Source organism: Dromiciops gliroides, chromosome 2, assembly GCF_019393635.1.
Source record: "Dromiciops gliroides isolate mDroGli1 chromosome 2, mDroGli1.pri, whole genome shotgun sequence".
Taxonomy (NCBI): domain Eukaryota; kingdom Metazoa; phylum Chordata; class Mammalia; order Microbiotheria; family Microbiotheriidae; genus Dromiciops; species Dromiciops gliroides.
The window spans coordinates 636,942,408-636,967,977 of record NC_057862.1 but is presented as its reverse complement, the minus strand read 5'-3'; the positions used below and the strand labels follow the sequence as shown (position 1 = coordinate 636,967,977).

Sequence of the window (25,570 nt, the reverse complement as noted above, 5' to 3'; positions counted from 1 at the left end):
GCCATCTTATGAATCCTATTCGCCACCTGTCCCTTGTTTGTAATACCTCTGAGAAAGTAACTTACACATTCTTCTTCATAGATTTCCAGAAGCCCAATCATTCTCAAGATTTTCTGTTCTTGATGTATCTTTCAGAACTGTTACTTTCACCTGAACTGCTTTCCAATGTCTGTCCAGTTGAGTTCTTTTCTAGGGTTATTTCTTTTGTATTTTCACTTTACCATGTCATTCCACCAGCTTTTATAATAATTGTACTCTTAATGGTCTCCACTGATATTTTTATATTTTCAACACAAATTTCTAACCTACTGAGCCATCATCTTGTCCTGAGATTCCTTGTTTTCTTTTGTGAATTTTTTTCTGGTGAATTCCATTTCTTCCTTTTAATTCATTTTGTGTATTAAGCATTGACTTGTGTCCTGAGGAATTTAATTTCTTTTTTATTTGGGGGTAATTTTAAAATTCTAAGGAAAAAAAATGGTTTAAACAAACAAGCACTCAAGTGATCATATATAAAACCATAAGCTCCAAATTATTGATAGTTTTTCAATGTATCAACAAAAATGTACTGTTTGCTTCTTTGCTTCCTTCTGATTTCTTTGTGTGCCTCCAGATTTTCTGCTATATATATATATATATATATATATATATATATATATATATATATATATATATTTACATCATCAGTCAGTCTGCATAATGGAGTCTTAATTTTGTTTTCTTCTGTTGAGGAACTTCTGGCTTTGTTTTTGATGATACCTTTTCTTTAGAGGTTACTGCTTGATTAATTTGACTTTTTTAATGTCTTTTCCTTGCGTTAGAGCTTTTTTCTGGCTTACTAATTTTTGATATTACCTATTTTTGGTTATTTCTCATGGTTGTGTGTGTGGGTGTGGATGTGTGTGTGTGACTTCTACTGCTATTTTTGAGGTGTGGGGGGATACTGAAGAAGTGGGCTCTTTTGTGACCTCTTAATCTACCATCTTATCTTCTTCCATGATCCAAAGGAGGCCAGGGTGCTTTCAAGTGCTCTGAACGCTCTATATCCTCATCCAGTGAGCACTGATATACTGGGTTTCCCCATTGCCATTCGTTAACCTACACCCTGAAGAATGGAATCCAAGTTGGATTCTTGGTATTCAGGGTAAATGGAGAAGGAAGAGATAGTATGTGAAGAAAAGTCAGGAAGTGAGGTGTAGACAGGGAAGATTAGGGAGAGTAGAAAGGAAAAAACCCTTTGTTGTGTCTTGACAAATTTTTAGGTGTGTCACAGGCTGAAAAAGACTAGCGCAAAAGACAAAGGAATGGCTCATACAGTATTATCACCCAAGACTTCCTAATAGTTCGGCAATCATACTTCTCATGCTTGGATATATAGACTCAGCAGGGGTCACCAGAAAACACTGAGGGAACTGCTGAGCCAGTAGTTTGCAGGTGGCATTTGGGGCAGGTTACATGAAATTACAGGAGACACAAATGGAATAAGCTGGTCTTGTCTAAAACCGCTTTCTATTTTCTTCATAGGTCTTCAAAAGGTCTTCAATAACTCAAATGGGGATAATCACTCCAAACAACTGTGGAGTGGTAGTGAAACACAGCCCTGCTATACAACTCCCAGGCTCAGGTTCTGAAGTGATTATTCCTGATAGACTACAAAGCACCAAGATAGGCGCTCACTTCACAGGGCACGAAAGTCTCCCATTTCCTCTAGGAAGTGTCCCAATTCCTCCTTCCCCATTAATAATTAAACACGATGCCAAGCAGGGGGATTGACCGGAATAGCTGCAGTGCCTACCTGCTCCTCATCATGGGGGTTCCCTGGTCTTTTCTTACTTCCCTCAAACTTTCAATTGTAATCCTAATTTTCAGTAGTGCCTAGAGGGGCTGGGCCCACGGGTAGGAGACAAGGAAGTTTGATTGCAAAGAACGTGTAAGTATGTTTTCAGACTTTTCCCCAATGTATTAATAAGTTATACCAGATATTTTTCCTTTTCCCTTTTTGTCTTACAAACATATTATTTGTTATATAGGATCACTTTCTTTGGAGAGAGGAAAGGAAGGGACACTGGGGAATATTGTGTTCATGTAAAAATCTATCAATAAAAGCTTATTTTCAAAAGGAGAACGTATATGAAGCCACTTTGACATTGAAGAAGTTCATATTTTCCCTAACCCAAGTCTATTTGGCTTGGGTCAAAGTTAAATAATCTTGACAACTGACTCTTGTGATCTGAAATTAACCTATAAATCTTTCAAAAGGCATACACTATAATCTGAACACAATTTGAACTTACCTTCTAACCTGTAGCTTTGAAACAATAAGGCTCCGCCCCATAATCAACCTATGAGCCACCTTGGGATTTGTAAATGATGTTCTGAAAAAACATCTTGGACTAAAACAGGTTCTATGAACTGTAGCATACCAATTAGCACATAGCTCAAGCAAACAATGTGCTAGTGAATATTATGTCAATCTAAAAATCAACATTTATTCAAGGTCTCCTATGCTCAAAGAAAGCCACCAATAAAGAGCTGGGTAACTCCCAAGCCCCACTAGTCTGCACAAGAGATCTGAAGACAAGTTCCAGTCTCTGTTCTTTAATAGACAGTGTCTAGACACCAAAAATGTAGCAAAATGAAAGACTTCCCCTGCAGCAATATTCTTAGCCTTACACCATGGAATCAGACCTCAATCGTTTCTATTTAACTTTCCCTTCCTTGCCATGGCCAAAAAAATCATCCCCTCTGTGACCGACCTTCTCATGAGGCACTCTGCATTTAGCAAATAGTCTGTTGCTATGACTATGCTACAATTCTTTCTAACTTGACTGGACATGCCAAAGAGTCTGAGCTCCATTGGTACAGGACAGAGGTGACCCTAAACTCCCACAGGTTAGAAGGAGGTACCTGAGCAGAAACTGTGTGGAGGGCTCACAATCTGCACCAGTGTAAGAAGTCCCTAGATCAAAGAGAGCACAGACCTCAAGATTCTATACAACAAAATACTCTGGCAGGCTACCCCAAACAAACAGGTGCTATCTCCTCGTTCCATCCTACTAGTGCCCACATCAGCACACTCGCTCCCTTCTTCTTCCACAACCATGACCACGACCACCAGCTCTCTCCATCTTGTCTTTGTGATACAGTGGATGGGTTGCTGCATTTGGCATCTGAGGACCTGGATTTAGAAGCTGGCTTTGCCACTTACTACCTACGTAACTCTAGGTAAGCTGTTTTACCTTCCTGGACTTTAGTTTTCTCGTTGGTAAAATCAGGGTTTGGACTTTAAGGTTCGCTTTTGTACTAGGTTTGTGATTTTAGGATCCCTTCCTTCCAAAGGGGCTTGGGAGTTTCATAATATATCCTGGCCTCTCTGTCATCATCATGCTCCTTTTAGTCAATATTCAGCTTCAAAAAGCATGCTAGCTTTCCTTTGCCTTTGTGAAATAGAGAACGAAGCTCCAAAAGTAATAGAGCTGGCTCCTGGAATGCCACTGGTTTCGAAGTGAAAATGGGACGGCACTGATTTGTTAACTACGGAAGTGGAAGACTCAGAGCATGGTAGAGCAGTGACCACTGGGTGAAGCCAGAAGCCTGGGATCACAGGCAGCTGACCACATTAGGAGAGAGGATTTGAAGCCACAGGTCAGATCTCAGGTCTACCACTCACTACCTGGGATGAGGGGCAAGTTACTTCTCCCCTCTCAAGGCTTCAATTTCTTCTGTGAAATGAGAAAGGTGGACTAGATGATCTGAGTACCCTCCTAGTTATAAATCTTATTAAGCTGTCACTCCTACTATGTAGAAAGACCACTGGATCTTAACCCTGGCTCTGCCACAACATCTGTGCAGGCTTAAGCAAACTGCTTCCTCCCTCTAGACCTCAATTTCCTCTTTGTACAACAAGGCAGTTGGACTGTGTCACAGAATCAAAGACTTGAAGTTGGATAGAACCTTGAACTAGATCACCTCTAGGGCTCATTCCCATTCTCAAATTCTGACACAAAGGCATTTATAGTTTTCTTACTTGTAAAATGGGCTATGTAAGGAATAAGAACCTTCTAATAACCACCAAGTGCAACATAACTGAGCTACTGAGAGTACACAAATCCATTGTCTTCAACACGACAAAATCTATTTCCAAAAAGGCATGGAGTTATACTCAAAAACACTGAATGACTGTCTAACATCAATTATCTCAGATGATACTTGTGACTAGTGTTTACCTTTAGCCGCTGATTGAAAGCATCAAACAGTAGTTTAATTCCGTCCTGAGTCAGGTTAAGGATGAGGTCATGACTAAGAGGGGCCTGTAAGACAAAGGAAAAACAACATGAGGACTCCACTCACCCAAATAAGATTTATAAAGCACTGATTGTGTTTTTACTCTGCACTAGGAGCTGAGGGATATACAAAAGCAGAATAGACAACAGTCCCTGTCTGGAAGGAATCTTACAGATCAATATGAAATTTGAAGACTAAGAAGAAGCTGTATTTATATGAAATACTTTCATAAAAGAAGTATATTCTATATTGCTCAACTTATACAGAAGTGACACATTTTTATTCTGACTTCACTGTTCTTGGTCAAATGCTAGGAGGAAGAGGACATATGTAGACTTTTATTGTTGTAAATGAAAACTATTCTCTCTCTGAAGTTACCAATGATCTCTTTTGTTGTTGTTGTTTTTTTTTAGTGAAGCAATTGGGGTTAAGTGACTTGCCCAGGGTCACACAGCTAGTAAGTGTTAAGTGTCTGAGGCCGGATTTGAACTCAGGTACTCCTGACTCCAGGGCTGGTGCTCTATCCACTGCGCCACCTAGCTGCCCCACCAATGATCTCTTAATTGCCAAATCTAATAGTTTTTTCTCAATCTTCAACACTCTTGACCTCGGTGCAGACTGACACTATCAATCACCTTTTCCTGAATATTCTTCTCCTCTCTAGGTTTCATAACAACGCTCTCTCCAGGTCTGACTATTCTTTCTCGATTCCCTTTGCTGAATCTTCATGCAGGTCACACCCACAAACCCTGGATGTCCCTCAAGGGTCTTTTTGTTCTGGGCCCTCTTTCTCCCACTAAATAGTGGTAATATAAACTTGGTGATGTCACCAGCTGATGACTCTCAGATCAGTGAACCCATTATTTTTTCCACTAAATCCTCCCCTCTTTCAAACTTTTTTATTACTGTTGAGGGTACCACCATATTATCAGTCACTCAGGCTCAAAATCTGGTTATCATCCTGGACTCCTTACTTTCTCTCACTCCCCATATCCAAAGAATTGCCAAATATTGCCAGTTCTATCAGGGATGTGCCCCCCTCTTTCCTTTCACATTGCCACAGGCCCCCATCACCTTATGCCTGAACTATTTAATAGCTTTCTAGTTGCTCTTTCCAAATTACAGTCCACTCTCTGCCAAAATGATCTTCCTAAAGTGCAGGTCTAACTATGCCACCTGCATCCCATATTCAATAACCTCCAGAGGCTCCTTATTACCTTTAAAATCAAATACAGGGGGCAGCTAGATGGCGCAGTGGATAGAGCACCGGCCCTGGAGTCAGGAGTACCTGAGTTCAAATCCGGCCTCAGACACTTAACACTTACTAGCTGTGTGACCCTGGGCAAGTCACTTAACCCCAATTGCCTCACTAAAAAAAAAAAAAAGAAAAAAAAGAAAAAAAAATCAAATACAAAACCCTGTTTGGCTTTTGAAGCCATTCCTGCTTCCCCAGTCTTCCTATACCATACTCCCACCCACATACTCTATAGTCCAGTGAGTCTGGCCTTCTTGTTCTTGGCTCCATTTACTGAGTCTGTGCCTTTTATTTATTTATTTTTGCAGGGCAATGAGGCTTGAGTTACTTACCCAAGGTCTGAGGCCGGATTGGAACTCAGGTCCTTCTGAATCCAAGGCTGGTGCTTTATACACTGCGCCACCTAGCTGCCCCAAGTCTGTGCCTTTTTATTAGCTACCCTTAGTGCTAAGAATGTTCTATATCTTGGTCCTCTTTTTTTGGAAGGGTTGGTATCAGAGTCCAAGTATATTCAGCTAGTCACCCATTCAAAAAGTGTCAATACATACTATGTGTGTCTTCCTGCCCTGAGGAACCTATTGCCTAGTGACAAAGATCATAAAAGTGTGTGCACACACACACACCACCATAATACAAGGTGCACTGTTACAAGAGACACAGTGTCCCAAGTATTCAAAGAAAGAAATCATTTCTAATTTGAGAGATAGGAGAAAGGCAGAATCAGAAGTTTTAAGGAAGGTATCGGCATTTGAGCCTGGTCTAAATAAAATGAGAATAATATTTATACTACCTACATCACAGGGCTGTGGTGCTGATGAGATCACAAAAACAACAACACTATAAGGAACACTATATAGATGAGAGCTGTTGTGAAATGCTAGCAATGACAGGAAGATATTTGGGAGATGGAAGGAGGGGAGCATATTTCCAAGGGGCAAGTTATAAGCAAAGATATAGAAATGGGGAAGCAAGGGATTTGTTTTGAGAATAGCAAATAGTGCACTTTTCCTGAAATACATATGTGAAGGGAATAGTGGGAAAAAAGGATGAAAAGAGGGGCAGCTAGGTGGCGCAGTGGATAGAGCACCGGCCCTGGAGTCAGGAGGACCTGAGTTCAAATCCGGCCTCAGACACTTAACACTTACTAGCTGTGTGACACTGGGCAAGTCACTTAACCCCAATTGCCTCACTAAAAAAAAAAAAAGGATGAAAAGACAGACTGTGTAAGGCCTTTAACTTCACAATACAGAGTATGAACTTACTCTGTGGGTGATGGAAACCCCTTGAAGATTCCTCTGCAAGGAAACGACATGATCAGAACTATGTATTAGGAAAAAGTTCACAGTGTGGTATAGTGGGAAGAGTAATGGATATGAAATCAGAAGAGAAGACTTGAGTCTGCATCCCTCTTCTGCCATTTACTGGGCATAGCATCTTGGTGAAGTCATTTCAGTTCTGGTACTTCCTCCTTTGTAGGATGAGGAAGTTCATCTAGAGAATTTCTAAAGTCCCCTCTAAGCCTAAAGTATGATCCTCTCCCTGGATCTGGAGTCAAACAACTTGGCTTCAAATTTTGGCCCTGCTAGTAGGAAAGTCCTAACACCTTTCTGGGCCTACTCTATAAAATGAAGGGATTAGATCAGGCGATTTCTAAGACTTCTATCAGCTTTCAATGTATCATCCTTAAATTAATCTGGTAGCATACCTAGGATGAACTGGAACTGGGAGAGACTGGAGGCAGTGAGACCAGTTAGCAAGCTCTGAAAAGTCAATAGTAATACTTTACTATCAAGGACCTTGTTTCAGATCCCGGCTCTGCCTCTTTGGGCCTCAGATTCCTCACCTGCCAAATGAGGGGATTGGGTTAGATGTCTTTCCAGCTTTAAATCTATGACTGAGGAATGTCTCACTCCCAGTAGGAAAAAACTGTCTCAGGACCTACAAGGAAGCTGCTTGGGAGTCACTCTTTCTTTTCTAGGATTCGCAGAGGTTAGTTTAATTGGTGGGATAAACACCTTAAAACTATGATCCTTTGCAGCTGATGTCACTGTTAGACGAGATAAATCCCTGGTTTAGATGCATTAAGGGGCCAGAACCTGTGTGGCAATTCTGCTGTGAGACTGAGTAGGGAAATAAATCCCTCTTGCTTCAGAAAGGCTTCTAGACATAGAAAAACAACCTTATGGTAGCAGATAATCTACCTCTTCCTTCTCATCAGAAAGCAAGGTAGCTTATAGCCTATCAGGACGATCAAGAGGCTTCCCAAGAGAGAATGGTGGTGGCTAGAATCACAACAGCCCCTTCTAAAAGCCCAGGGTGAGGGTGGAGTCAAATCACCTCACATAACTCTCTCCTTCAAAACGGGGTTTGATTTTACAAACATCAAAACTACTCAACATCACAACAGAGGGCTTTGTAGGGCAAAGACCCAAATGACTATTTCCAAGACTCATTATGCAATGCTGTTTAAAAACAAGCATATCTACCATCTGCAATTTGGATTCTGATACATGTGAAGGGAATCATAGGACTTAAGAGATGGGAAGAATTTTGGACATTAACTGTCAGGGCTCGAAAGACCTTAGAAAGAGACCATCGGGGTGGCTAGGTGGCTCAGTGGATAAAGCACCGGCCCTGGATTCAGGAGTACCTGAGTTCAAATCCGGCCTCAGACACTTGACACTTACCAGCTGTGTGACCCTGGGCAAGTCACTTAACCCCCATTGCCCCGCAAAAAAAAAAAAAAAAAAAAGAGACCATCTATCTAACACCAATTCATTTTTACAGGTGGGGAAACTGAGGCTTGGAGAATTAAAATGGCCTCTCAAATGAATGTAGCTATTTTGCAGCAAAATCAGATTTAAAACTGGGGCTCTCTCTACTACAACATTCTGATGCCCTGGGGTCTCTGAACTGAGAGCACAGAGCTCCCCACTGAATTGGCTAGGCCTCTAGCCCCTTCCATGAACCCACATGCCATCTCTCGGCTATCCAGAAACATAAAGGGAAGACATCACAGATTACAGACCTAGTCTCTCGGGGACACTCCCCATATAGTGGATAACAGAACACTAGATAATAAAAACCTACCAAAACACATAATAACAAGTTTTCATTTAAATTTATAATTTATAGTTTAATAAGAATATAGTATATGTTATCCTGCCTTCTAGAATTTGTTGGCTTTTATAAGCTAGTATGAGATTAATGTTTGTGAGCATGCTATTTGCATGTAAAATGAATGCTAATTCTTTGCTTATCCTATTTATTTCTTTCCACATAACTAGTTAAGTCCAATGTATTAACAAGTTCAAATTGAATAAGTATTTATTATTAATCTTTTTATTTGATTTGTCATCTTGATGGAGTGTTGACATCTATTATATTTCTTTCTTCTGAATTTAGCAGCTGAATTGTTTGGCCTGAATAAATTGAAAATTGTTACATTAAAAAAGTCATGAGGGGGCAGCTAGGTGGCGCAGTGGATAGAGCACCGACCCTGGAGTCAGGAGGACCTGAGTGCAAATCCGGCCTCAGACACTTAACACTTACTAGCTGTGTGACCCTGGGCAAGTCACTTAACCCCAATTGCCTCACTTAAAAAAAAAAAAACGTCATGAGGATGTCTAGACCATAACTCATTATGGTAGAAGAAATCTCCTTTCTCAGATAAGGCTAGAGAAAACATTTCCTAATTTTCCAATATGTTTATGTACATGTCTAAGGTAATTAAGTTCTGAACAAAATAATGGCATAGTAAATTTTATCCAAAATGACCTCTACAATTCCTACCTGGCTCCAGCATTCTTCTAGAAGTTTGTGGCCTACAAATTAACAAAGTTCCTTCCACTTATTCTTTTTGGGTTTTTTTATGTCAATAACCTTGCCTTCTTAACTGAAGAATATAATCAAGTTCCCATCTCTTACATTGTCACAGTGCAGGATGTAATTAATTTTATAAATGTCTTTTTTGTTTTTGCAGGGCAATGAGGGTTAAGTGACTTGCCCAGGGTCACACAGCTAGTAAGTGTTAAGTGTCTGAGGCCAGATTTGACCTCAGGTCCTTCTAAAATCCAGGGCCGGTATCCACTGCACCACCTAGCAGCCCCATGGTGTAACTAATTTTAAGGTACATAATCATTATACACAGAATCCAACATGTTTCAATGTACAGATTGCTCTCTACCTTAAGGTTTATCAGTGGGGCACTACTTTTGGACTGGTCCTGCAATTTCCCTAGTACAAGGGATTCCCAGCAAGTTGCTCCCTTCACCAATGCAGCTCTTATCTGGCTTGGCAACTTTCAGGGACAGCAAGCTGCTCACTGAAAGTGGAAGTGAATTGTTCCATGTCACATATGGATCAGGGGTAGAACTTGAACTCATCTTCCTAAAAAGAACTCTTTACCTTCTATTTTCTGCTACGTCTCTCAGCAGCTTTTATCTAGACAGAATGCAAATGCTCTATAGACACAATATGTTCAGCTACCTCAATCATTCATCTTTTTCTTTTTTTTTTAAGTGAGGCAATTGGGGTTAAGTGACTTGCCCAGGATCACACAGCTAGTAAGTGTTAAGCATCTGAGGCCAGATTTGAACCCAGGTACTCCTGACTCCAGCGCCAGTGCTCTATCCACTGTGCTACCTAGCTGCCCCAATCATTCATCTTTTTCATCCAACAAGCATTTATTCAGCTGCAAAGCACAGGCTATTAAAGCAAGTAAACACCAGAACAAAAGGAGACAGTGCCTGCCCTAGAGCGGATTACATTCTACTGGGTTAGATAACTTGTGGAGAGAAAAGAAATCACTGGGTGTATTAGGAAAGCTTTCTAATAGGAAGTGGCACCTGAATCATGCCTTGAAGGGGTTAGAAATGGAAGGGAAGAGGCAATGATTAAGTGCCTACTATGTGCGAGGCATTTACAAATACTGTCTCATTGGATCCTCACAACAACCCAGAAAGGTAGGTGCTATGATGATCCACATTTCACAGTTGGGGAGACAGGAGAAATTACCTTCCCGGGGTCACACAGCTCATAAGTCCCTGAGGAGGCTGGATTTATGCATGAAAGAGAGCCTATGGAAAGGCATAGAGGCAGGAGAAGGACCTGAATTTGGGGGCTGATTTCCCTGGAATGCAGCATGTATGAGGAGTCATGTGAAATCAATCTGAAAAAGTAGGCTGGAATTAGACAGTAAGGTACAGTCATGAATCTTAGGTCTGGCACAATTTTGAATAAAGCTAAAATGTCTCACAACCATAGCTCGCTAGTATCATTTTTATTTCTGAGAAGATAAAAATAACTAATTTTATAACATTCACACTTAGATTCCACAAAAGTATTAGTAATATCTGTCTAGGTAAAGAGATACTACAGGACTTTTTTTTTTTAAAGGCAAGTCATTTGTGAAAAAAGTCTCTGCACATGATAAAACAGAAAAGAAATTCATAAGAACAATGAACTCAGGAAGCAGAATCCCAAGAAAGCATGACAGATACAAACAAACTGGCACTGGATCAAAATTCAGATCACATCTGGAGTAATATGCTCCATTCTGGTTACCGCATTTTAAGAGGGACGCAGAGGAGATGGGTTACGGGGTGCAAAGAATAAGACACATGGTGGGAATAAGCAGGCTGCACCACATCACCAAAAACTGGTATAAAAGGAATAACTGAGGATATGTGTGACGAGAAATGGAGGTAAAACAATCCAAGAGAATGAGGAGTAAAGAGAGACATTCTTGGGCAGCTAGATGGCGCAGTGGTTAAAGCACCGGCCCTGGATTCAGGAGTACCTGAGTTCAAATCCGGCCTCAGACACTTGACACTTACTAGCTGTGTGACTCTGGGCAAGTCACTTAACCCCCATTGCCTAAAAAAAAAAAAAAAAGAGAGAGAGAGAGAGAGAGAGACATTCTTAGTGCTACCCTAGTACAAGGTGAACTATTAAAGGAAGCAGAGCAAAACCTCCTGCATACTAGGCAAGTTCTCTACTGAAGACCTGAATTCCACAGGATGGAATAAGCCAAGATCTGCCCAGATAATGGCATCTCAAGCGACCATTTTAGTATGAAAGTACTGACAAGATAGACCATGTCTAGGAGGAGGGAGGCTCAAAATCATATAGCATATGGGGGCAGCTAGGTGGCACAGTAGGTAAAGCACCGGCCCTGGAGTCAGGAGGACCTGAGTTCAAATCTGGCCTCAGACACTTGACACTTACTAGCTGTGTGACCCTGGGCAAGTCACTTAACCCTCATTGCCCCGCCAAAAAAAAAAAGACAAAGAAATAATTTTCTAACTGGAACTCTCCAATAAGGAAAGTTGCCCCTAAGAGGGTATAAACACTTTATTACTGTAGGTACTCAGACAAAGGAAAACTGCCCCCTTGGACCCCCTTTCATTTGAGAATTTAGTCGATGCTCCTATAGATAACCTGACAACAATAACTGCTTCCAGCCAAATGACTAAACATGCTGTCCTGAAGATGGTCAGCAGAGACAATCAATGCTTCTTTATTATTGAAGTAGATTTTAAATTGATCCAATCTAGATATCTATAGCTTATTTTAATTAGCTGCAGGCCTACTTGGAGTGAGCCAAAAAATCAAGAGCCCATCTTCTTTATCAACAGATCAAATTGGTAAGCATTTAGAAAGCAGACATTTTACACTCCCACTAGATTAAAGGTAATCTGATCATGGCAAGGACAAAATGGTGACCTCACACTTTATAGATGGCAAATTACTTCCATATCTTGGGTGGCACATTCAGTCCCAGGGAATCATAAGTCTTTGACAATGTTCCTAAACCACTCTCTACTTTTTTTTCTCCAGTAGGGAACACAGACCACTGCTAGATTAATATTCCTAAATTATGTTTATATATCCAACTTCACCTTGGTTATCCAATCTCATCTCCCATTACTGCCCAACATAAATGCTCCATGATATTTTGGCTGGTCTTTTCACTGCTCTCACACCCACCTTCACTCATTTCTTCCTCTATGCTTTTACTTATACCATCCTCCTTAGCTGAAGTGCCTTTTCCCTACCTCCTGTCCATCTACATAGGCATGCTTTGCCTAATATTATTATACTCATAATATGTGAGTATAATATATATATAATATTATATATGCTAGAAAGGAGTTTAGAGGTCATCCATCCCAAATCTCTCATTTTATAGGTGAAGAAACTGAGTTTTAGAGAGGTGAAATGACTTAAGGTCTAACAAATAGTAAGAAGGAGGGCTAGCATTAATAAAGTACTAGAAGGCAGAAAGTTCTGCAGGAACATAAATGAACAAAAATGGAGCATCCTGGGCAAGGTATCCACAGATATGGGCTAAAACCAGATATTCCAGTTACAATGAGGGGGAGGGAAGGGCAGCTAGGTGGTGCAGTGGATAAAGCACTGGCTCTGGATCCAGGAGGACCCGAGTTCAAATCTAGCCTCAGACACTTGACACTTACTAGTTGTGTGACCTTGGGCAAGTCACTTAACCCTCATTGCCCTGCAAAAACAAAACAAAATGAAATAATACAATAGAGCCTGGTTATAATATCTTTAGTAAACGCCAGTAAAAATCAATTAACTTATTTTGCAACTATTTACATTAGGTAAGTTAATTTCAACATGCAAAAATGGCCAAAACAACTTGTCAGAGATTTAATGGGTTTTCATTAGCTTTTTTTGTCCATTTATTCCAAGATACATATACATACACACACCTATTTATGATCATAGGGTAAAATCTGTTCTTCTGGCTCTACTTTTTTTTCCACTTGGTTGTACTATATAAAGGACATTATTGCAAAAGGATACTGACTTGGGACAACACACAGGGCACACCTGTACTTCTTTCTATGTAGCCTTTTCTAATCTCAGACCATATAACCATCTCTTCTCTGCAGTTTGCCCCAGAGGATTCTATGACTTTTTTATGACCCCACAACACCAACTTGAGCTTGTTCTCCTATTGGTCCATATTGCAGGCAGGGGTCATGTCTTCTAACTCTTCGAAGTTAGGCCATGATAACATACAATTCAGTACTGGGCACAATGTAGATCTCCTAAAAAATGCTGGATAAATATTTTTGCCCAGTCTTGCCTGTGACCACACATTGATGAAACAGCTGGCTTGGGTGAGAAGCACAGCTCATGGCTAAGAAACATTTTCTGTGTGTGAAAGAAGCTTGGGCAATGTGAGGATCAGATTTATGTTCTTGGCGGTAGTGCTCAGTTCTAGCCAGTCTAGACAGGCCCCACAGAAGTATCCATAGAATGCTCTTTCATGACTTCCCTGTCTCTACTTCCAATTAGTGTTTTGGATTCTAAAGCTCTTGGGAAGAAAAGGAATTGAAAACATCAGATCTTGGTGCCAGAAGAGCTCCAATAGGCCATTTAGCCCATCTCCCTATCCTTAGAAACAGTATTCTAACTTTTTTTCATTTATTCAAATATAAAGTTTCTAGTTTTTTGTGGGAGGAATATCAGGATAATTAAGACCAAGTTCCTGGACTCAAGGTATTTACCTGGGTCTAAAAATTAATGTTTAATTAAACTGAGTATTAATAGAGAAGTTTGGGATATATAACACTGTAGTGGTGCAAAGTACTCCAAGAATCCAAAGGATAGGTCACTATTATAAGCACATAAGAATTCATCTTTTAAAAAAGATCCTCAGGGGCAGCTAGGTAGTACAGTGGATAGAGCACCTGCCTTGGAGTCAGGAGGACCTGAGTTCAAATTTTACCTCAGACACTTGACACTTACTAGCTGTGTGACCCTAGACAAGTCACTTAACCCCAACTGCCACACACACACACACACACACACACACACACACACACACACAAAACAAACAAAAAAAGATCCTCAAAGGAGATTCTGTTAATATCACTCAGAAACCTAATCCAAAGTTTCAATTCAGGAATTTTTTCCTTAATTCTAACCTAAATCTCTTACACTCTAATGGAAGCCTACTTCTTACTCTATCCCCTGTAGACACTGAAAATGACTACAGAGAAAGGTCTTGTTTAAAACACAAAAACAACACCCAACATTTTATCACCTTTAATTTCTAGTATGGCTGAAATATCAAAGGCTAGAGTGATTCAAAGAAAGAAAACGGGATAACAACATTCCTGTGGTTTGTTCTCACTCTCTTTTTTTGTCATTTCTAAGTGTTACAACATCTTTGTAGAAGGGATGAGACATACCTTCCTAAAAGGCCAGGGTGAGGTCACTGCTCAGATTGCTAAAAAGTTGTATTATAAAAGACAGAAAAAAAAATTTCAAACATAGCCAGGTCTTGTTTGATACTTTTATACTTGGAGGAGGCTAGTGGAAAGTAAAACCCCTTAGAAAATCAAAGAAACAGCCATGTTGGCCACCTCCCCAAACTCATAAGCATTTTGGCTGTCTAAATGCTAAGGCTGCTGAAATGTCAGCAGATAAATCTAGCAGGCACAAAAAAACAAGTTGATTAGTCAGTACAATTCCAAACCTGGTAGTAACAGCTCATCAAGACAAAAAAAAATCTTAAGGTTAAAGGAAATATATTTTGAAGTTGCTTTTTCCTAAAACAGCAATCCTTTGATGCAATTACTGGTTACCCTGGTTTCTCTTCTTCATGTGGCAATAGCATATGGAGTACTGGATGCATAGTGGCTGAGGCCACAATCCATGTGTTTTAGCAGCATCACATGACTCGTCATATCCTGTCATGACTCACTTTTGAGTGAAGGCATTTTCACAAAACAAACTAGTCATCACTCACCTGTTCACTGTAGAGAACCTGGACATTTTTAATGATACGACAGTATTTCTGAAGAATTGCTACAGCCTGAGCCAATGGCATTCCTGAAAGAAAAGAATGTTACCGGTTTAGTCACTGATATGAGAAACTCAAAGCAACAGCAGCAATGGGTAAAAGAGTACTAATAGCACATATGTAGAAACAGCAGATTGGGAGTCAGGGGACCTGGCTGCTGGTCTCAACCCCACCACTAAATAGTTGTGTGATTCTAGGCAAATTACTTCCTCTGAATCACAACTTGTGAGTTCTTCATTTGTAAAAGGTGGGGCTCAGAATAGATGAGCTCTAAAGTCTAGCATTCTCTAATTTTAACCATAGTATATACCCATAAAAATATCGCTACACTGACAAAGCTATTTTACATATTTCAGCTACCAATTGACTGCTGAAACATTTGATACTCTTTCACCCAAGCCAAAAAAAAAAAAAAGACTAATTATTTAGCACTTAAGGTGCATGTTGCTTTTCTACTTTCAAGTAGATTACTACAGATTATAGGTAGGGGATAGGATTTAACTGCATATTTCCATCAGGCTGGAATCAATTACTATATTTTATATAACCATAACTTCAAATTTTGTGATTTTGAATACATGTGGCCACTTGAGGGTATTCATTATTCATATTAATCAAGACCTGGTTGTACACCCAGCTTAAAAAATCCAAGTTCCCATAACAATTTTTCAAAAGGTTTAAGGAAAAAAAAGGTTTAAGACGACTTTAAAATGTTGATGTGAGTAGAATTGGATTTACATACTACTTTTCAGGACAGATTTTTAATATATTATATTCTAAGAAGGCAAGAACATAGCATATTTTTTTTTACCTATCCATCTTGGTCCAACTAAGTGAAAAATTTCTGTGACATAACAGGAGTTGCCAGTTTTTTTTTTTAATTTTTATTTATTTATTTATAGTGAGGCAATTGGGGTTAAGTGACTTGCCCAGAGTCACACAGCTAATAAGTATCAAGTGTTTGAGGTCAAATTTGAACTCAGGTCCTCCTGAATCCAGGGCCGGTGCTCTATCCACTGTGCCACCTAGCTGCCCCCCCTTTTTAAAAAATTTTTATTTATTTGCCAGTTTTTTAAAAAACAAAAACCACCCTACAACCAACCTATAGGCAAAAATCATCGAGGTTTTTGTTCTTTTTAAGGCAGAAGAGAAACTGGAATGCAAAACAAAACAAAAAAATCACAACAGTGACTCTAAAGTACAATATTTGTCAAATCTGGCTTTTCTTATTTTATGGTATGCACAAAAAGAGCTTCCTTTTCCCCCTTTTAAAAGAATCCACAAAAACATACAGTCCAAGTTAAAACAATGGTTTTGTGACAAAATGAGGAGGAATGATGAACTGGGGAATCAGGGGGTCCTAGGTTCCTTCTGCCTAATGACCATGGGTAAGTAGCTTTTCACCACCTGTTGCTTTAGTTCCCTCGATTTCTTAAATAGGAATGTCATGTGTGCTTTGACTCAAATGTGCAGAATATGTTAAAATATTAGAGATTGCCTTGTTCACCCCCTCCATTTTACAGAAGAGAAAACTGAGGCCCCCAAGAAGGGAAGTAACCTATCCAAGGTCACATACCTTGCAAATGACAGAACTAGGACCCAAATCCAAGTCTTTATAATTTTTATGACTACATCCTACCCACTCAGCTACACTGCTATTTCGCACCATATTTTTTTTTAAACAGGAACATACAGGGGACAAATAAGATATGGCTGCATATTGGAATAAATCACATAAGGAAATAGATGCTTAATGGGGGAGTATGTGGTATAGCTGTTTTAACCATGTATCATGTGTTAGCCAGAAAAGGGTCATTCTCCTAATAAGAGAATGATTCTCCAATAGCTTGAGGTCAATTTCATTAATCAATCCTTCAGCAATCATGACAGGAAGTATGTGTTGGTCAATTAGCCTAAGGGACACTACTGAGTTTGAAGCCTTTGACCCAAAGCATTATTCCTTCAGTCTCCAAAAACAACAGATAAAAACAGTAAAGAAGCATTGTGATCCACTTAGGAAAACAAAATTGCAAAATTTACTCTAATGGCATGTTTGTTACCTTGATCTAAAATACAGCACTGGACTAGTGTTAGGAGTACAAACAAAACAAAACAAATGCTTGCCTTTCACTTAATAATAGATACCTCAAATTTGCTGATGTATTTCCCACACTGGTATCACATGGATATGAAATTATATTTATGTCAAATTTTCTCCATTTGAACTTATCCCTAAGTTTCAAATCCTTAGTAGTGGCCGAATCACTCAATTCCATATCTCTTGGGAAAGGAGATCAGTGAGGAAGACTACAAAACTTAGTTCAAAAAACACTGATACTATTAAACCATCCTTGTCCCAGAGGGACAAATATTTCAAAGATGGATAGGTTTGATTTGTCAGAAACAAAGTCATACTGCCTCTTAACTGTTTTCATCCAAACAAAGGAATTCTTCCTTAGATTACTAAAGCAATTGGCAAGAGGCAGGTATGGGGTGAAGTAGATAGAACTCAGGACCTGGAATCAGGAACACCCAAGTTCAAATCCAGCCTCTGACACTAGCTGTGGGACCTTGGGCAAACCACTTAACCCCTTCCTTGGTTTCCTCATTTGTAAAATAATAACAGCATCTACCTCGAAGGATTGTTGTCAGAATCAAATAATATTTATAAAGCGCTTAGCATAGGGCTAGCATACAGGAGGTACTATACAAAAGTTAGCTATTAGTATTGTTGTTACAAGTGTTTTTTGAATCTACATAGTGCTTTGGAATAACCTCATCAGACAACTACTGCAAAGGATAGAATTAGCTCACACTTCTGTAATGATCCACAGTTTAACGGTGACTTTCCTCATGATAACTCTGTAAGGTGGGCAGTACAAGTAATTTTGCTCTATTTAATAGATAGCTGAGGATCAGGAGAAAGTGATTTGTCTGAGGTCTACAAACTCCTTAAGTGATGAAGTTGATAAGGAAACACACTTCTGATCACCACACCAATGTTTCTTCCATTGTAACAGAATAGATCTCCAACATCTGACCACACTACAAAGCATGTTTATTTAGGAGATCATGATAATTCTCTTTTGACATTGTGTCTACTTTAGTTACCTGTTTTTAAAAGAAGAAAAACTCAATGCTTCTTTATAACAATCCATTCTCCAAATCTCACCTATTATGCACATACCACATGTTAGGCACTGTGCTAGATACTCCAGTATGCCACATTATTCAGATACCATCTATATTCCTCCAACACTTAACTGAACAAAATAAAATGCACGTTCACCTCTTCCTCAGTTATACCATTTTTGCCTGGGGTTCTTCTATTTTGTCATCTCTGACAATTGTCCCAAACTCCAAGTATTACTCAACCATTAGGAAGGTGGCCAAGGAGTTCAATCATCTAACTAACTAACTGACTGTGCTATCTGCCAAATGGGTTCCAGGGCCTAAAACCATCTACAATCAAGCCAGGCCTCAAGATAATGCTCAGGGATGATGATATGAAATGAATCTTCAACAGATTTCCCATAATGTGAAGCCAAGTTTTCAGCAGAAATCTATCACCCTTGGAAATGACTACTGCTCTAGAGTTAGGTAGTTACACCTTAATGCACTCTACCAGCTAGGTCCCCATTAGTGCAACTAATTAATTCCCCTGTGAAGTGGTTGAATTCTTTGCATTCAAACTGCATATTTCCATTGAACTGGAAGTAATTACCAAGTTTTACATAATTATCACTTCAAATAATGCAAACCTGAATATACAGCAATACACATTACTATACATCCCAAATGCATAGTAAAGGCTTTTCTGTTTTCTAACAAAAATCTCCAATGCTAATCTCTGCTAAATAATATTTTATTAGTTATTAATCTCCCAGAAGAAAATCAGTATTTTTTCTTGAAGCCAATGGCCTTCAGATTATGCTCCAATCTTTGCTGCATCTTGCAATGAATTGGAAAAGCAACTTTTGTGCTACAACTGCAAAACAATTTGTAAACTTACTTTTACTTAAGATAACAACAACAACCAAGCTCTGATTTTGCATAAAGTTGGTTATTTTCACATTAATGACAGAAAAATATAAACTAAAGAGAGCTGGACTAGATGACCTCAAAGTCCCATCTACCTCTAATCTATGATCCTATGTAAATAAGAAATACATAGGCAGCTAAGTGGTGTAGTGGATAAAGCACTGGGCCCGTGGACAAGAAGACCTAAATTCAAATTCAGCCTCAGACACTTCCTGCCTGTGTGACCCTGGACAAGTCACTAACCCTGCTTGTTTCAGTTCCCTCATCTGTAAAATGAGCTGGAGAAGGAATGGTAAGCCACTCCAGTATCTTTGCCAAGAAAAACCCAAATGGAGTCACAAAGACTGAAAAACAACCAAACAACAAATGTATATAAAGCTCTTTGTTACATAACGCATTATATAAATGTGAATTTGGCAGCGTGGAAAGAACAGTGGATTTGGATAATGTAGGTTCAAATCTCAATGATCTCGAAGATCCCTTCCAGTTCAAAAAGCATAAACTTCCAAATTAACATAAAATCAAATTTACAAATAAGTAAAACTTCAAATTCACTTTAATGTTGAAGCATCAAAACATCTTCCTAAAATAGCTTCTTTGAACAGGATGGTCAAGTGATGAAATAATTCTCTCATTATTTCAAGTATGAAGAGCTGAAAGCCAGTTTTTGCCCAGCCAGTAGTGACCTGCTTAACCCTTTAGTGGTTAATTCTGAAAAGCAGGACCTGCTAGATTTCACATTTACCCACTAGCTCTAACTTCAATTCCAGACAGGGCCAGGAACCAGCAAAGAGAGATAGATGACTCTTAAGCCACAGTGTGAAGGGATTCACCAGACATTTAATTCCTAGAAAGGACCAGGTATAGGAGGAAAGTGCTTAAAGACAAGAGTCACAATAGGGCGCACAACTGTCAACTTGGTTCCTTCAGTATCATGTTCCCGTTTTCCTTCCCCCTGAGATTTTCCTACAATATTCCTACAATACCAAGATTCTAGCTATAAAACTGTCAAGTACTCACTTAAAAAAAAAAAGTTAAAAAAAAAAAAATGGGGCAGCTAGGTGGCGCAGTGGATAGAGCACAGGCCCTGGAGTCAGGAGTACCTGAGTTCAAATCCGGCCTCGGACACTTAACACTTATTGGCTGTGTGACCCTGGGCAAGTCACTTAACCCCAATTGCCTCACTTAAAAAAAAAAAGTTTAAAAAAAAAACTGTCAAGTACTCTTTCAACCTGCAATTGTGGGTCTGTCTAACCCTTTGAAGATGAGCCCACTCATGGATGATGTTTTTGGTAAGGGTAGAGAAGGGAACGTGGTAAGATAATTTAGAAGGTCAACCTTGATGGGCTTTCCAAACTAAAGTCGGTATCTTGAATAGATTTGAGAATAGGGAAATAATTCCATTAAATTACTAATTCTGTTCTTTATTGCTCTGACATTTAGCCCCAGCTAACACTTCTGAGAGATGTCAGAAAATGTAGACGAGATCTAAGGTAGTTGACTAAAACCACAAAAACAAATCACTCCATACTACCCATTCAAAAGAGGTTAAGTATTTCCACTGGAGTCAGTCCACACACCGTGCAGAGAAATAGCCATAGTTAAAGCCCCAGAAGGAGTACCTAAAAAAGTCTTCCACTTAATTAAGTTCAACCAATCTTTAGCAGCACTTTTGGCACTGAAGACAGAGACAAAAATCAGACCGTCCTTGAGGGAATAGGAGTTTCTATTCGCTACCCCTTATCAAGGCCTGTTAACTAAGAGGCAGGAAAATTTTCTCAAATGTGAGTGCAAACTAAGTTACAATTCTAACTAAGAGCATGCTGAACTTCAAAGGGGGTGGCTGGAGGAGACTTCACGACGCAAAAGTGTTCTGAAAGGTGCCTTACATCTAAAAGTCGTTAGCACCAACAACCCTTCCCTCCCCCCTTTTTTCCTAGAGGCCACAGACTGAAAATTCAGGGCACTCATGTTACTAACATGAAGAGCAAACCAATCCAAGTCCAAGTAAACAGAAAGGTGAAGATCTGGTTGGAAGAGGAGGGGGAGGGATTACCCTCCGGATTTCCACAGGGAAAAAACAGCCAACAACTAAGAGGAGGAAAGGAGGGGCGAACCTCAGGCCTACGGCACCAGCTAGCCTGTATTCAGCTCAGGCTGGCAGCCTTCTTTGAATGCCCAGCAACCAGCGGGCACTTAATCAGCTGGGTGGGTTGACCCGATGCAGCACCTCTTACAGGCCTCGAGCTTCCCGGACCCTGCAGGGGGGGCCCCCTGCCCCAAAGCCCCAGGGAGGACGCTTCTCGCTGCCGGAGGCCGAGGGAAACACCTGTGGGAACCGGGAAACCACCCCCGGGGTGGGCGTGGGCAGGAAGGGAGTCAGCGGGCCCCTTCCCATCTGCCCCGGGTCATCCTGGCTTAGGGGGGAGGACGCGCTTCGGCCAGACTCGGCTGCGGTGGGGAAGGGGTCCTGCACACCCACACCTATGGGGGTGTACCTGCTCACACCTACCTGGGCACGCGCGCGCACACCCGGCTTCGCACTTGGTCACACTCACACCCACCCGCGGTATGGGGTGGGGGACACACACACTCCTTCATACCTGGTCACGAGCTAACAGCCCCGGCTTCACACTCGGGGTTCGCCCTCGGACTCGGACACACACACACACACACACACACACACACACACACGACTGTCCCCCCTCCCCCCAGGACGGGGTTCCCACCCCACACACACTCTCCCGACCTCCCGTTCGGGGTGTCTTCCTCCTCACCCCCCGGGGCCCCCGCACTCACCCAGCGTGAGCTCCCATTGCTCGTTGCCCAGCGATCGCTCGGGCACCACCTCCAGGTCGAGCATTGGCCCGGCCGGCCGGGCCGTGGCGGGGCCCGGGTTTCGGTAGGCGCTGGGCGGCTTCCCGCGGCGGCGGGGCTCGAGCTGAGGAGACAAAAGTGCTGAGGCCACCGGCTTCTCCCTTGGCACCTGCAGAGCCGGCCTGGGGCCCGGGTCCCGCCTCCTCCCCTGGCACAGCCGGCCCGGTCCAGCCAGCCTGCCGACGCCCCTTTCCTTTCCTTCCCTCACCTCAGCTCACCTCCCCTCACCGGCAACGGCGATTGCAGCTGCGGCAAAAATGCCGTACGACTACCGTAAAGCGCGCAGGGGCGGGGGAAGCGGCGGGACGAGATCGGGGGCGGGGCCTGGGCCGAATCCCGCCGGGGGCGAGGGAAAGACGCGGCGTGGGGGAGGAGGAAAAAGGGGGAGGTGGTGCAGGCGTCTGCGCTGGGGCGGAGTCCGAAAGACTGTACCATCGAGAGGGGGAGATAGGGCTGAACCATTGGACGACCCTTGCCCGGGAAGTTAGCCAGCACATGCGTGGTACTAAGTAGGGAGCGCGGGTGTGAGTGCGCTGGCTCGGGAGGGTGAGCACGAGCAGGGCAAGGGGCAGCATGCACCTGTCGAGTCGTCCTACATTACCGCGGCTGTTCTCCCGGGGATCGCCCTTCTCTACGTCCCGTAACTCCTGGATGTCTCCCCTCTCCTCTGATGAAGAGTTGGCCCTTCTCCTCTCTTCAGCCGGCTCCAACCCCGAACCTTTTCATTACCTCGCTGGATCCTTCCCTACAATCTACAAACCTGCTTGTCTCCTTCAGTCCCTAAAGCCACTACATGGTGCAATCGGGAAAGAGCTGAGTTCAAATTTGCCCGAAGACATGTGGTAGCTGCTTGACTTTGGACAAGTCCCTTAACCCCTACACCTCGGTTTCCTCATCTGTTAAATGGGGATAATAGCACCCACCTCGCAGGGTTGTTTTGAAGATCACATGAATGAGGTGCTTTGCAAACCTTTAAGCACTATATAGTCAAAGCAAAACTAATATTGCACTCTGCATTTAGGCAACCGTTTTATTTAACATAACGTTAGTCCGTATCCAAATATTGGAGAAGGAAATGTCCCACCCCACTCCTCCATCCAAGACTTCCAACAAGACTCTTTGCCCCAAGAGGATGTCGGGTAGCATTTACAGAAATCTTGAACAAGGAAAAGTATCTTAAAATATGGCCTAGGGTTTAACATTACGGAATTAAGCCACCAAATTGCTACCCCATTCCTCCAGGATTACTCGCTTCCCTTAGGGTTGTTGTTCAGCTGTCTGACGCTTCATGACCCCATTTGGGGTTTTCTTGGCGAAGACGCTGGAGTGGTTTGCCACTTCCTTCTCCAGCTCATTTGACAGATGAGGAAACTGAGGCAAACAGAGTGAAGTGACTTGCCCAGGGTCACACAGCTTGTTGGAGGTAAGATTGGAACTCAGGTCTTCCTGACTGTATCTACTGTGCTACCTAGCTTCCCCTTAGGGTAGATTATAATTGAATACCTTCCAGGGATAGAAGAGATTGCCCTTTAATCCATTCACCCCTCCAAAGTAATCTGGCATCAATCTCTTTCTCTCTCAATTCACAAGATCACCACTCAAAGGAAAGCTTTCATCCCTGGGGCCATCCTCTTTGGTCTCCCTGCCTCAAATTTTCCTTGCTGGAATCCACCCATCCAGCTGCTGGCAAAGTGCTCTGACCCTGTAACTTTCCTCAGTCAACTCAGAGAACCATAGGTTTAGAAGGGACCTCAAGGGTCAGGGAATGCCCTTTATAGATGACAGCCTAGGGAGGTTGTGTGGCTCGCCCCAAACCACACAGGTAGTGGGAGTCAGAGACAGTATTTGAATCCAGGGACGGTAGGTAGTGCCATAGTGCATAGAGACTTATCTTCCCCAGTTCAAATCCAGCCTCAAACACTGACTAGCTGTGTGACCCCTTCACTAAATCCCACCTTTCTATCCTTATTACTGTGGCCTAGCCAAACTGACCTTTTCTTCATACATCTCCTATCTCCAGGCAGTTGTCCTGACCATCCCCCTAACAGTGGAAATGTACTCCCTCCTCACCTCATGTTAGAATCCTTAGTTTCCTTCAAGACTCATTGTCCTGTGGGCCCTGGCTGCATAGCTGTTTTCCCACTGAAGCTATGGACCCCAGGTGGTGAGTTAATAAAATGAGCCCAGCTCTTTGAATTAGCTGAGCTGGAAGTGAGTTTGGGGATTGTATAGGCTTTTGTTAGAGTTAGGGAGATTATCCATTTTTCTTTTTCCCTATTCCCTTGTCTTTGACTTTATTAATTTCACCTTTGCTGTGTATTTTATTCCCATTCATTAATAAAACCTGATTCGTTTGTGGAAAAGAGGCTGTTAAGCTCCTTTCTTATTGGCCTGGGAGAAATATCTAAAAAGGCAGTTCGGAGGGGAGCAAGTATTGGACCTAGAGGTCCCTCATTATTTTCTGAACCCCAATATTATGGCAAGCCACCCAATTAACTCTCTACATATTAAATTTGGCCCCTTTATCCCTGAGGGTTTAAGGGTATTTTTTTCTAATTCTAAAGCTCATGAGCCCCTACTAGTGTGCTTCTTCCCAAGATTATCAGTTTATATTATCAGCTAGACTTAATACATTTTTGCAAATGAGTATTTACTATGAGAGTATACTTGGTGGAAAACATCACCCTAACTCACCCCACCCACCCAAAGGCACACTCTTCCAGAAGTACATACAGAGTCCAAGGGAAATTGAGCTCAAGTTTAGAGAGCACATGTGACATAGGGGTAACTAATGGCTTCTGAAATTCTTTTTGCTGGAATCCTTTAAGGAATGGAATATCTTGTCTGCTGGACTCCTTGAAGAACCTTGGATCTACCTTTCTTTATTCAGTCTAGTTAATCCTCACCTTCTATTGCAGACACTGCCATAAGATTTTTAGGGAACAGTAAGAAGTCTGAAATCCTCCTGATCCTTTGAAGCTCATAAATCACCCTCTGGCTAAGAGAGGGATAGGGAGGAAACTGAGATCAAAGCTGAGGCCAAGGCTGTTCTCTTTTATATACTGCCCTTCCCCAGTTTCATCCCCCACCCCCAGCCCCTTCAAATTATTCCTTCTCAGGGGCTTGGTTGGAATGATTTCCCCACTCTGGCAGATGTTTGAATCTTTGAATTCTGAATTGACTTGCTTTTTTATATAAACTTCACAGAGCATGACCAGTTTCCTCAACAAATTCAAACACACTTTCTGTGTGGCATAGTTTCATTTCATCTA

The 25,570-nt window shown here is 41.6% G+C and overlaps 1 protein-coding gene across 3 annotated transcripts in view; it reads right to left on the bottom strand.

Moving 5' to 3' along the window:
- PHAF1 (phagosome assembly factor 1) overlaps positions 1-22,550 on the bottom strand; it is a 56,842-nt gene extending 34,292 nt beyond the window's left edge. Inside the window, exons 1-4 of one of the 3 annotated variants that reach the window (XM_043983044.1) lie at positions 22,517-22,548; positions 22,221-22,362; positions 15,327-15,409; positions 4,227-4,310 (exon numbers count right to left, since the gene is read on the bottom strand). In XM_043983044.1, coding sequence (XP_043838979.1) covers positions 4,227-4,310; positions 15,327-15,409; positions 22,221-22,284 — 231 coding nt within the window. In that variant the 5' untranslated portion in view covers positions 22,285-22,362; positions 22,517-22,548. Of the gene's footprint in view, positions 1-4,226; positions 4,311-15,326; positions 15,410-22,220 lie in introns of all 3 variants that reach the window. The other 2 variants (XM_043983042.1, XM_043983041.1) reach the window with 2 other exon arrangements.
- Between the last annotated feature and the right edge of the window lie 3,020 nt (positions 22,551-25,570).